This window comes from Sesamum indicum, linkage group LG10 (genome assembly GCF_000512975.1).
Source record: "Sesamum indicum cultivar Zhongzhi No. 13 linkage group LG10, S_indicum_v1.0, whole genome shotgun sequence".
In the NCBI taxonomy this organism is placed as follows: domain Eukaryota; kingdom Viridiplantae; phylum Streptophyta; class Magnoliopsida; order Lamiales; family Pedaliaceae; genus Sesamum; species Sesamum indicum.
This window is the reverse complement of record NC_026154.1, coordinates 161,725-175,775: the sequence shown is the minus strand read 5'-3', so window position 1 is coordinate 175,775 and position 14,051 is coordinate 161,725. Positions and strand designations below refer to the sequence as shown.

Genomic DNA, 14,051 nt, shown 5'->3' with positions numbered 1-14,051 from the left:
TTATAAAGCATGTTGTTATAATTTTTAATTGGAAGAAGACTGAGGAGAGATAAGTACAGGCCTCCTTCTTACACTTGAAAATAAATGTTGGTTGGGAATTTGGACTTGCCAAAATCAAGCAAATTAGGTTTTCGTATGATTGTACTACTTGTATTTTATTGCATGTCTTGCGTGCATTGACAAAGTAAATGATGTGAAACCTTAATAATCATGCTCAATTTTCTTTTTCACCTTTTCCAAAAATAATAATTAAGAGTAATACGGCATTCCATTGGCTTCCAAGTCACTGAATTGTATTTCCACATGATTAGATAAAATTTTGTTTCAAGTCATATTATATTTTCAATTTCATTTAACATATACACGTTACGCATATTAATTTTTTTAAAAAATAAAATAAATAATATAATTTTTATACATATGACGTATATATGTTGCACAAGATAGAAGATGTAATATAATTTGGAATAGAAAATTCAATTCGATTTTATTTAAGACACTATAAATCACAAAAAAAAAAAATACGTGCAGAATTAAACACAAATCCCGACTCGATAAACCACAAGTTGTTTGTTGAGATACTTATAAATTTACTTACTAATACAAAACTCGCATCGATAAAAAGAATCAAACACACAATTTTCTAATAAAATGTAGCGGTTCTCACAAACTGAGTCAGTAGAAGTTGGCTAAAACCTTAATTATAACTAATTGTATATATATATGAATTGTTGTACAAAAAGTTTTATTTAATTAATCTATTTTTGTTTTGGGAAAGTTGTTGGATGTGAAATTATGAATGTTTGTCACTTGATTTGATTGAAGAAATGGTCTTTGAAACTTTATCAACGTATAAGGTAAAGTCACATAAGGTGGCAGGTGAACTTATATAATAGCTAGCTGGAAAGAGTCATTTACCATCCTCAATATATATATATATATGTTTGTTAATTATTAACTTGAGTCTTGTGATTTAAATTTTGTTTAATTTAATTCCACTTGCATGTGGAAACTTGTGAAAGTCAGACTTCATAAGTTAGGTTGGAATTTATCAGATATGAAAAGATATGAACCCAATACATATAAGAGACCCAAACTACAATATATATTATTATATTATTGAGAAAAAATAATTCTTCGAAATTTAATCAGCGCACATAAATAATTTGTCTCATTTGAAATTATGGGTTTAAGTCCAATCAAATGTGTGGATATCTGTTTCATTTTATGTGAGTATTGGTTTTACTTTATATGAATTATAGTAATTTATTTATCATAGTTAGTCATATTGAAGTATTATTCAAAATTATTGTAATTTATTTTTTGTTATCAATAAGAACAAAAACAAAAACATGTCGATTATGCCAAAAAAAAATTACATCAAATTTCACAAGTATATAATCGATTCTAGAAAACTAATATATATTATATATATCCTTTGAGTTTTCTCTGCAAATATAACAAAAGTCAAAACTACCAAATTCAGCAGACGAACTCATATAATATAAAAATCTCATGCGTCATCGGCAGCAGAAATAAATATTTAGCTGTTGCGGAACAGCTACTTAGAAAATTAAGCTAAAATTTAACTATATATTGTACATAACATATATAGTAAATGTTCATCGTGATCAGTATGTTACTAGTGCAACTTTATTTTTCTTGATTTAGATTTAATATGTCCACTTAATTAGAATTGTATTATCTTTGCATTATAATAATGACGAGTATACATAATTAAGAAAATTTTCAAGCTTGATTTATTTAATGCTCGTATATATATATATATATATGTATATGAAGTATCGGTCAATGAGAAGTGTTCAATTTCAATTTCTTTATCATAATACTTTCTCAAAGAATTTAAATATTTATGGACTCAAGTTATAATTAATACGTTTACTTCCGTTAATTCATAAATTTAGCCCTTTTTTTTTTAGTTGGTTGAGAATAAATATAGAAACAAAATATTACTGCAGTATCGAATAGAAATTAAACTTAGACGAGAGGCATATATTATTTTAGGTGGCTATTTTAATTATGATTGTGAATTATGTACAAGGTATGTTAATAGATTGGCTTGGTGACAATAATTGATAGGGTCTAATGATATGTTGTCGTGTCAAAATATGTAAGTGGTAGGTTTTGTCGTATTTATGTCTTTAAAGTTAAGGTAATACACCCCAAATCAAATGTAAGGGCTTTCGTATATATGACTGTATGTGGCACATTTATATGTCTGTATATAATTAATTTAAAATTTTTAAAATATATATTAAAAATATATTAATTAAATTAATGAAATATAAAAATTCTAAAAAATGAGAAAATAATAAAGAAATATGAGAGAAGATGTGGAAGTTGAGAAAAGAAAAAATGGAAAGTTACGAAGAATATAAAGAAAATTAATTAAATATTTAAAAAATAAAAATCGACATACCAAAATTAAGTGAGACACCAAAAGGGTGCTCTCACTTTATATATCACATAGATTATATATGTAGTTGAAAGTTTAAGACCATAACTATAATAATGATAAATTATCACGGATTTTTATGAGATTTGTTATAATTATAAATGCTTTGTTCAAATTTAAAATTTTAAATCAGAATTATATTAGATATAATTTTGCTCTAAAATCCATTAAATCATATTTTTACGGAATAAAATGATTGGAAAATTCTACATTAAATCATAATTCCAAGTTAGTTTTATCTCGTTCATGGAAACAAAAAAGAAGCACGATTTTAGATATCCCACGATTTATGAAATCAGTTCCTCCGTGTACTACAGGAAGCTAGCAAGCACATCAAGAACCTCAGAAACCCTAAGCAAAACCCAGATCAAGGTAGAAGAATAGTGTTAATAACTACTGTATAAAGGAAAAATGGGAGAATCGGGGGAAAAAGCGGCAGAGATTTCACTGAAAGATCAGGGAAATGAGTTTTTCAAAGGGGGGAATTATCTCAAAGCTGCTGCTTTGTATACTCAGGCTATTAAGCAGGACCCCTCTAATCCCACTCTTTACAGGTATTAAGTGCGGCAACCCCACTTGGGCTTCTTGTCTGGGTCATTTTTAGGGTGGCTTGTAGTTTCTTTTTCAGTTCAAGATTGGATTTTTGGCTTAACTGTTGTTCTTTTGGCTTCTGGGTTTGTTATCCAAGTGTGCATATCTCAATTTATGCGGATAATTCTTCACATTGTTGTTTTTGGTTTATGTATTCCTCGTATTTCGCGTGAGGTATCGATTACTTGCTGCTTCAAGTTTGCAGTATCGATCTTCAGAGTCGTCTTTCTTTTACTTAATGATTTTACTTTCTAAACTCTTAAGGCAGTTATATTTATTTACTATTTTTCTTCACCAAGATTTTCTTTTGATTTTTTTCCAAGATTAATCATCTTTGGTTGTCTCAACATAGAATGTCATGGGATAGTGGAGTTTTCCGGTTGCTCTGCTGTTCTTGTGCTGGTGTTTCTGCCATAATGAATCTGTTTTTTAGGATGTAGAGTAAGCAGCCTCAAACGGATTAGTTAACGTGCATAAACAGGTTATATTTTTGCCTCCATATGAGAAGGAAAGAGTATCCTTGTTGCTTAATTGATTCCTTGCAGCAATGTAAGGTTGAAGTGCTTTGAGGAGAGAACCTTAAAAGGCCAAAGCACATTATAAAGCATATCTGAACGTGCTTTTAGGCATCTTTTGAAGTACAGAATGATACTTTTCAGAAGGACAAAGAAATTTGCATATTATTTGTGATAAGATTCATAATGTGCACTTTCTGAAACAACAAGATTCCTGATCTAGATAAATATTGGAAAGATCTGACTAAGTATTTGCAGTTCCTATCTCTAGGACAAATTTGTTTGTAGTATCCTTTTAAGGAGGTGCTTGGATGACCTGAGAAGTCATGTGATATAACTGATCCTGCTCCCCTTTCTCCCGTGTTCCCTTTTGGGTTCTCTTTTTCTTTTTCTTCTTCTGTTTCAGTTCATTAGCATTTGTGGTTTGTAGACAATAGCTTTTGTTTTTCTGCCTGTGTTATATTGATTCTTGCAGAAGATACTTTGTATTTTCCTATCATTAACTGTTTCCGTGCACTTTTCACTATGATCCTTACCAGCAATCGTGCTGCAGCATTTCTGCACTTGGTAAAACTTAACAAAGCACTTGCTGATGCTGAGACAACTATCAGTTTGAAACCAGATTGGGAAAAGGTGCACTTTTTAGGCATTATTCGTTTCTATCTTTTAGTTTTGTGCCTTTTGCGTAAGAAATGCCACTGATTGCTTCTACAGGGTTATTTCAGGAAAGGATGCGTCTTAGAAGCTATGGAACGATATGAAGATGTATGTGATTTTATACTTCACACGCAGCTTTTTCAGCAAATTAGACACCAAATACCGATTTTCATGAGTTGTTGTGCAGGCCTTAGCTGCTTTTGAAGTTGCCTTGAAGTACAACTCTCAGAGTTCTGAGGTGTCAAAGAAGATCAAGAGGCTCACACAGTTGGCAAGAGATAAAAAACGTGCGCAAGAAGTGGAAACTATGAGATCAAATGTGGACATGTCAAAACATTTGGATTCCGTGAAAAGTGAACTAGTAAGTGCATACTCACGTAAACTGTATTTCACAGAAACATGCCTTCGGTGGCTTCCAATTTTGTGGCAGTATTACATCCAATACCTTCTCTGCAATGTCATTTTCAGATGAATCGTGAATTTCTATGATATTTTCAATTTTTCCATCAATTTGGAGTATATGTTGAAGTTTTTAAGAGTTGGGCGATGGGTTCTGCATGAATGATTCATGCACAAGGGCCAAAATATATGTTATAAGCCCGCTTTACATATAAGAAATTCCTCTCGATGTCTGCTAATTATTATTTGATTACGATTAGGCCCACCTATATACCTTGAGATTGACTGAAATAGGTTTCTATTTCTGCAGTCTGTGAAGCACAGAGCTGAAGACAATTGGAAGGAGATTTTCTCTTTTCTTGTTGAAACAATGGAGAATGCTGTAAGATCATGGCATGAGAAGTCTACTGTGGATCCTAGAGTTTATTTCCTACTTCACAAGGATAAAACCGATACTGAAAAATATGCCCCAGTGGTTAATATTGATAAGGTGTTAATCCCTCTACTTAAATGGTTTTGCAGGCTTGCTCATGTTTCAGCATCTTATTTCATTATTTGAATATGCCCCAGTGGTTCTGCATGGATATTAATGCAATTTTACTTGATTCAGCATCTTATTTCATTATGTAAAACATCATTGGGCAAATATTATGGATAAAAATATAATCTTAATTTTTATGCTACTTTACAGGCATTTGAATCACCCCATACACACGGCAATTGTTTTTCATTCCTCAGGCAGTATGCTGAAGAGTCTTTCTCTAGAGCCGCTTGCCTAGTGGCACCAAAAAGTTTAATATCCTATCCCCAGGTAATTTTAACTTCCATAACCTTTTCCATTATTTGTATAATGTCCTATCCTTGGGTAATGTTCAATTTCCATGAGGTATCCATTCCTTTTAGCTCGAATGTTTAAGATGCATATATACCTCAGCAAGTTGAACGCCTTAGAGGTGTTCGAACCTACTTGGAACTGTCAACTTTAACCTGTAGATTTGGGCTTGGGCTGGTAGGAGATATTTATTATTTACTCATCGGGAGTAGTGATAATCATGATCTATTTAATGCAAACATGAGAGGTTTGGTGCTGTGAGTCCTGAGTTACCAGACTTACCTTTGCTTGAATCCATTTTTATGATATTTCATTATAGTGGGTGTGAAATGAAATAAATTAAGTTCTCAGAAGCAGAAACTTAGAAATCTTAGAAGTAAGATATTAACTTTGTATTTCATGAGTTGGACTCTGTATTGTCTGTTGAGAATACTTTTTATTTATTTATGTTGTTGATTTTGTAATAGTGTTAATTCAAGATGGTTCTTGTCTTCCATAAACCACCTTCTGCTGTTTAACTTAAGATATTAATTTGTATTTTATGTGTTGGATTCTGTTTTTTCTGTCGAATTTAGCTTGAAATTATTTTATCTTGTTGATAATAGTGTTGATTCACGATGGTTCATGTCTCGCATAAACTTTCTTCTGCTGTGTTAACTTAAAAAAAGAAAACATTGTATCATTTAAGCCTGTTCTCCGGCAATTTTTCCCATCCTCCAAAATTGAACATGTATATCTGCTTATCTGTGTAAATGTAGGTGTGGAAAGGCCAAGGATCAAGAAAATGGAAGCACGGACAGAATGATGGTTTCTTTTTCCAATTTGAATCACCTTCATTGCGGAAAATATGGTTCATTCCCAGTTCTACCGAGAAGGGCCAAACCTTGTGCAGGTCTCTCTACTTACCTCATGTTATGTGTGTGTCTGTATTTGTGTGCACCCAGACATTCAAACATCTGCTCACAGACATTAATACGGAAATAAGATAGGCGTATGATTTGGTTCTATTGACTAATGGATTTATAATCCATTTGTGTGTCCATCTATGTATCCTTACCCCATATACTGTGTACTTGCAACCCCACTGGATAACATTGGAACCAGTCCTTTTAGTTGTGCAGATGTTTATTATTGCTTAATGACTGTGGTGGTCCAGAAACTTACAAATTTGAATAATTAAGATGATATACAACTCTGATAATGCTGTGACTGTTTACTATTGTATTATACGCAAGTTGGGCCAGATATGGAGTAGTTGGAGTTCATTATTGATGACTAACATCTCTATTAACCAAATTATTTCCAGGGATCCTGTTTCATTGGATATTGGTGTGCATGAAATTCTGCCTCGTGTATTCAAGCAGGGATAGCTATATACATGAACCATGTAATTTATCCTGGATGAAGTCTCAGAGGACACAGGTAATCAGATCATGGAGCTGTTCTATCAGAAGTAGAATAGACATGATGCGGAGTGATGGTGATCCTGTATGTCAATGTCCAGCTTAAGAATCGTCGAGATTCAGGTTCTTCTTAGAAATAGTTAAAATTTTCTGGATCCTCTGGGAGTGGCTGCGGTTAATGAATGCTCTAATTGTAGGAAAACAAATTTCATTTGTGGCAGTTTTGTTGCTTGTGTGATATGAATTTGTCTTTTTTGGTAGGAAAGGTTGGAATTCCTTTCTGGGTTTGCTTATGAAATTACTTTTTCCTATTTTTGATTCTCTTGATTTACAGGCCAACATGTTATAGACATAACGAAAGATTTGGTGTAACAGTTCATTTGTCTTGAAATTTACTTCTCTTCACGTAATACTGATCCTTGCAGCTCTTGAAATATCGGGAAACACTATCACTCACCCTCAGCTCCATCGTTCACACTAGAAATTTCTATTACGTGTATGTAGATGCTTTAGAGTCTATAAATAGACAGGAAGGAAATGCTTTAACCTCCTAACCAAGCAAGGAATTTGACATGTTGAGTTTGAGTTTGAGTTTGGACCATAGTTGTTAATGACGGCGCACAGCTTTTTTATAAAGTATGATGCACATGTAGAAAAATAAAATTGTATATTTTATACATCAATATATTCATATAAAAAATGCACAAATAATTACATATAAACACTAGAAATTATTTAAATCATCATACCATAAGGTTGTAATTGATATGTAAGAATAAATATGGAGGGATTAGAATAAACTTAAAAATGAAATGATTTTGATATATCATTTCTATGTTTGGCGTATCAAAGAAATGAAAGAAAGAATTGAATCGAAGCATTTCAAATTACTTATTTATATATTTTGTAAATAATGAAACTTGAAAAATTTTAAAAAAAAAAAAAACAATTAAGCAACATCTCTCATTACATAAGCTATATTATTTTAGAATGTTGAATTATATTGTTGAAAGTTTTTATATTTAAATTATTTGTAACTAAATATTTATTATTTACATACATTAGCATACATACCGAATATACAAAATACAACAATGTATAATATATATTATATAATACCTTGTGCTTATAGTGATATGAATCAAGATGTTAATATTTTGTCAAGGAAAAAAAAATCAGTCTCCATATATTAGGAATGTGTAATATCATCGTGTGGGAGTAGAATACTATTCCCTTTCCTAAGGCAGTAAGAATGCGTGAATGGAATCACCGATTCCTTTTTTTACTTATACTAATCACATATTCCCACTCTATTTCTACATTCCAATCATAACTTTAAAAAAAAGCATAAGCAAAACAACAAATCCTAGAGAAAACGTAGAGTTCAAAATATACGTAAATTGTACATTGTCAATATAAAAATGAAAAAAAGAAACACATAAAATATCCAGTAGTAGAAGATCATTGTTTTAAGAAAGGTGTAAAGCAGCAAATCCCTACTTCTTCACTCTTGACCTATTTATTTACGTAAATTTCATAATTTTTCTTTTTTTTTCAATAAATAAATAAATTTCACAATGGTGCAGAATGGCGCACCATGGCGTCAGTCGTGCACCACTATAACAGAAGCGCCTTGCGCCATGTACAACTATTGTGATAACAGGAACCTAACAAGTCTTCCCTCTACCTGCCTAAGTCCATGTAAGAAAGTTACCTTATTTCCACCAAGTTTGTCTCAACATTGTCTCGTAACTCTTCCCAGTTCAAAGATTGTTATGGCCATTTGCAGAGTACTGATTTTGTCTAATACCCATCACTGATAAACAACTTAGCTGTTTGAGTGGAAAATTTTCCTCTGAGCCGATTTTACGAGCTTAGCCAGAGGCTTACGGACTTCCATGTTTGCCTGTTAGGTTGATTTTCAGTCTACGGGCACCTTAAAAACAATTTAGAGAGATAAAAAGGTTCTTGTGATGATAAATTTGGCATCAACTCAACAGGTTAGGCCAGGCTTGGTCCCTGGATAATTGAGCCAAGTTAGTTTTTGAAGTCCCTATCATGTGCTAGCTTGCTCTATGTAGATAGGCAATTGAAGCTACGCTTTGAGTTAAGACTTAATCTTTTAGTCCTATTACGTGCTTTCACACTGCTAGTTCAGTGCTTCACAATCACTTGCTTCGTTCAATATCAGCCAAGATTGGGAGAGCATTATTGTAAAGCACTTGGAATTAACACAATTCCCCCTGAAATGCTTCGAGGAGAGAATGAACCACGATATACATCTAATAGCTTCATGATTCACTAAATAACAAGAAGACAAGCTCCTTAGGCTTTAATTTGCAGGCTAACATATGGACTTCACATCCCCTGTAGAAATGGTTCCTCTTGTTGTGGACGAAAACCAAATCCCAGTTAAAATATGGTTTTATAGGGATCTAACTTTCTCCCCTGTCAAACTTTATCATCTGCTTCCTCATCAACTGCCTTAGATTTTGGCTTGCATGTTTGAAGCATAAAGTTGCAAGCATTTACTGCTTCCCCAACGGTTACATAGATCCGCTCCTGCCCAATTGTGTCTATGAACTTTGATTTGTCTAGCTTCTTCATTACTTCTCCTCCGGGGTTAGCTAATACAAGCTGAGCATTATAACAAAAAGAGGGTTAGCTAGTAAAATAACAAAGTGTAGAATCAACAGCTTGTTAAGATGAACATCATGCACCTTCACGGATCTTCTGTCGGCATTTCTCTTGACCTCTTGAAGCATACTGATTCCACTTGTATCAATACTTCCAACAGCTGTTGTTTGATCGTATATCTTAAGTAACCTAAGTAAATTTACTAAATGAATCGCTGGAGACCTATCATAGTTGAATACTTACCACTCATATCTAATACAACGTATTGCAGGTCATTTGCCGAATGTTTTAGTTTTTCTTCCTCTTCATCTATCCATCTTGAGATCCTGAGAACATAATCGACTAGGGTGAGTATCTTTAAGCTTGGAATCCAGTAAACATCTATTTGCATGCAGTTTATGTACCTTTCTCTTAGGTAACCGGCATTGGCAAAGTAAACCGGACCATTTATGTGAAGGATGAGAATTCCAGGAACCAAATTTGCCTTTGGGTATTGTTCAATGCTTCTATAGGTCATGGAATTAGGAATTCCACCCATGACTGAAGTCTTCGGCCTTGCTACAAACAGAAGTATGCGAAGCAGGGATATTGCTACCTATCACAGATACAACACCTCTTTGAATAAGAATGTAAGAAATCCAGTATATACTTGTCATCAAGTAACTATTTCTCGTTAAAGGAGATTGAATTAGTTAACAATATATCATAACTGGATCACTGTACAATTAGGCATGACTAAGTAATTATATCTTTTCACATACCGCGATCACTAGTCCAATTTCGACGCTGCCAAAGACGACTCCAACGTATGCACTTATGCACACGATGAAGTCGAACTTGTCAACACCCCATAGGTGGATGGCAGCCTCATAGTCTATAAGACTGACCATAGCGGTTATAATTATGGCAGACAGCACAACGAGGGGTGTGTAGTAGAATAACGGTGTGAGAAATAGTAAGGTTATCATCACTGCAGTTGCCATCACAATGTTGGAAACTGCGGTTTTGCATCCTGCATTGAAGTTTACTGCTGTCCTCGAGAACGGTCCTGGAAATCGTTACGAATAAAGTTAGATAGGCAGAATACTTAGAAAATTGCCCCGACTGCGAGCATTTCGTGAGGACAGATACCTGTGGTTAAGTAGCAAGATGTGCAGGAACCTGCTATGTTCATCATTCCCATGGCAATCATCTCTTTGTTTCCATCGATGTGATAGCTTTTGAATACTGCAAAGCTTCTTCCCACAGCTATTCCTTCCTGTATGGTTGTCATTGTCAATTTGCCTTAGCCAAAAGGGAGGACACACCATGAAATATACTTCATACTATATATTGTCTGGTCTACTGAGTTGACTGTTCCACAGACCATTATTGTTGAATTTTTACGTTGTCTTGGAACTTGTGTCTTCCAGGGACTTAAATCCCAGGAAATTTTAGGAGGATCCAAGATTTAGACTCCCTAGACCATCACAACTAACCAAGTATTATGATTGGCTAACATTCTAAAAACAACCCTTAAGTCCCTGTGTTTTCAGCATAAGATGCATGTTGCTACTTACAGCAAGTGCAATAACACCGGTAATGATTCCTGTCTTAATTGCTGTGGTGAGATATGCTGATCCAAACGCAGTCTCCAATTCCGACAGTGATGGTGGGTTCAGCCCTTTCTTCAAGTGTCCAATCTGTGACATCAAAATCATCACCAACCTAGAAATATAGTTCTTCGTGTGATGATAACGCTACCGCGCTATCTGTATGTGCTTGTGCAAGAGAAACTGATCTGACTTACAATTTCTATGCCATGATTCTCTGCGTGGGTGAGATAAACCAGAAGACTTCCCATGATAACAGATGTTAGCGGCGCCAGAGCATTTATCCAGAAGAACACTGGTTTTTTCCTGCTCTGTTTGTTCACAAATTTGCTAAAATCAATACAAAAACATATTTGTTGCCCAGAGTAACTTTTAATGAAAATAATTGAATTGTAAACAAGCCCAAATACTCGTATGGAAAACTTCTATCTAAATTAAGTTTAATCAAACTAAATTAATTATGATATGATTGGTCATACATCAATCACACTCAAGTGAATTACCAAATCCGACTGTGAAGATTAGAATTTCCCGAGAAGTTCTTGAATTTATTTCCCAACTTCGAGGAAATCCTCTAATTCAAGAAAGGGTTAATATATGGATATTTAGCATAAGAAGTTCTTGAAGTACTTACAAAGTATCTAGTGCTGAAGAGAAACAAGAGGAAACAGCAGCCCAATACTCCACTTTCCCATCTCCACTGAATCACCAATCATCAAAACATACACAACACACTAAATTAAGAAAAGTGTCCTAAAAAGTATTATGTACAAAAACATGCAATTCTTACACATACACGTGGTACATAACAAGAGAATTATATATATATATGTATATATATTAAAGTGGTATATATACACGTACCATATGTATTTGGGTAAATACTGATTTCATGACAGAGACAAGGTCAGCTCCATGAGTAAAGTGAACTAGTCCAAGAATGCCCTTCAATTGCTGCAAACACACAACCGTGGCCGCCCCACTCATAAAACCCACTATCGCTGCATGTGACAGAAAGTCCACTATGAACCCAAGCCTGCAAATATTACAAAACATGATCACCAAATTTACGCAGTGGTTACCTAAATTGTTGGAAGCTAACACATTAATGCCACTGTCTTTTCATATCTAACTTTGTTCTTTTCTCAACTTTATTTTTCGTCTCTAGCATTGTTATAATTCTACTCTTTTCATAAGTAAGATTCCTGGAAAACCCTTACACTAGAGAAAATCGGTACCCTCTCATTCTATATATTATTTTAATAACATATTGTAACAAAAGATCATAACAGTTCCTAATTATTGGAGAAGAAATATACTAATTACCTTAACAAGCCTAAAGCTGCTTGGAAAACTCCAGCAAAGAAAGTTGCAGTGAGAACCAACTGCACATAGAGCTTAGTGTTCTGATGAGGATTAACCTCCTTCCCTAGCATTGATGAAATGAGAAGTGACGGAACGGCCACCGTCCCGACCGCCAAATCCCTCGAACTCCCCAACATTGCATATATCAGCGGCGGCACAAAGCTGGAATCTGCAACAAGAATTCATCATACATAGATACATATATGCACACAGATACAAGAACTCTAAACTTGCAATATATATGGTTGGTGTTGAATACTTACAGAGGCCAATTACAGGAGGTAAGCTTGCTAAACCAGCATAGCTAATGCCCTGAGGCACAGCAAGGCTAGCGATGGTGATCCCTGCTATGAAATCAGCTTTGAAGTATTCGAAAGTGTAGCGGGGAGCCCATTCGAGTATAGGCACAAAGTACTGACAGCCGAGCAAGAGTTTTCTTGCAACTGTCTGGTTCTTGAATTGCTTGAAAGGATCATCAGGGAAAAAAGTCTCTTTGAGGGATGATTTTAGTGAATGGAAGAAGGGTTTTGTTGGTGGTATTTGCACCTCCACACGCTGCTGGATTTCGTACTCTGCACTTTCCATGAAAATGTGTGTGTGCGTGTATATGGAGAGAGAGAGAGAGAGAGGAGGTGATTGTGTGTATATATATAGAGAGAATGGCGGTTTAGAAGGAGTGATGATGATGGGTTTTTGTGGTTAAGGAGAGAGGGTGTGTTGGTGCATGTAATGCAAGCATGCAGAGCAGAGCAGAGGGGATTTGGTAGAATGCTGCTAAGTAGTATGTGGTGTGTGTGTGTGTGTGTGTGTGTGTGAGTTGTGGAGGGGTGAGATGAGATATATATTGGCCATGGAGAATGGAGGCCGCCTTGCCTTTATTTTCATTTTTCATTTTTTTTATAAATTAATTTTTATTTTTTAATCCAAATCAAGTTTGGGAAAATAAATCAATCACAGATCAAGAGTACTACATTTGCCATGTGATTGATTTAATTTTCATGAACTATACACCTCAATCATATAATAAATATATTATACTTGCCATATAATTGTTTCATGTAAGGCCAAACTTGATCTGGCTTGAAATATGGGTTATATATATATATATATATATATATATATATAGATCTTGTATTTTTTTTCTTTCAAATGGTTGTTAAAAAGTGAAAACAGGATTCTTTTTATTTTAGAGGAAAATGGATGTGTATTTTGGTACAATTGGGTGGTTGTTGTGATTGTTTTCTATTGTTTGGCTATATAACTATGTGTGTTAATGGATGCCGTTGTTGTTTTTGTGACTTGAATATATGGTTTCTTCTGTATCAATCATCATAGTAGCTTTGTAATCTTTTTGTTGTTTGGTTTGGAATCAATTTTATATTGTTTGGTTACATTTGTTGATGTTTGATCTCAAATTATTCATTGTAGTGGATTTTTGGATGTTGAATTGTTCATTTGTTGTGGTTCCAATCTCTATGCACCGATTCAATCATATTGGCCTTGACTCTTTAAACCACAGTCTGTTTTACTTTATTTGTCTAATTAGTACTTGTTTATGCTGATCATATATTGCTATTTTTCTTT

At 34.1% G+C, this 14,051-nt stretch overlaps 2 protein-coding genes across 2 annotated transcripts; one reads left to right on the top strand and one right to left on the bottom strand.

The window, feature by feature from the left end:
- Positions 2,716-7,264, top strand: LOC105171309 (serine/threonine-protein phosphatase 5). The gene is made up of 8 exons (XM_011092379.2): positions 2,716-3,030; positions 4,122-4,215; positions 4,297-4,347; positions 4,427-4,600; positions 4,949-5,128; positions 5,330-5,449; positions 6,229-6,362; positions 6,777-7,264. Exons 1-8 carry the CDS (start codon positions 2,888-2,890, stop codon positions 6,838-6,840), a joined length of 960 nt encoding a protein of 319 aa, XP_011090681.1. The 5' UTR covers positions 2,716-2,887; the 3' UTR covers positions 6,841-7,264.
- LOC105171308 (sulfate transporter 3.1) lies at positions 9,071-13,291 on the bottom strand. The gene is made up of 12 exons (XM_011092378.2): positions 12,731-13,291; positions 12,429-12,636; positions 11,967-12,138; positions 11,737-11,802; positions 11,300-11,413; positions 11,070-11,192; positions 10,642-10,768; positions 10,272-10,558; positions 9,915-10,105; positions 9,754-9,836; positions 9,594-9,670; positions 9,071-9,510 (listed from the first exon to the last, which is right to left on the bottom strand). Exons 1-12 carry the CDS (start codon positions 13,050-13,052, stop codon positions 9,325-9,327), a joined length of 1,956 nt encoding a protein of 651 aa, XP_011090680.1. The 5' UTR covers positions 13,053-13,291; the 3' UTR covers positions 9,071-9,324.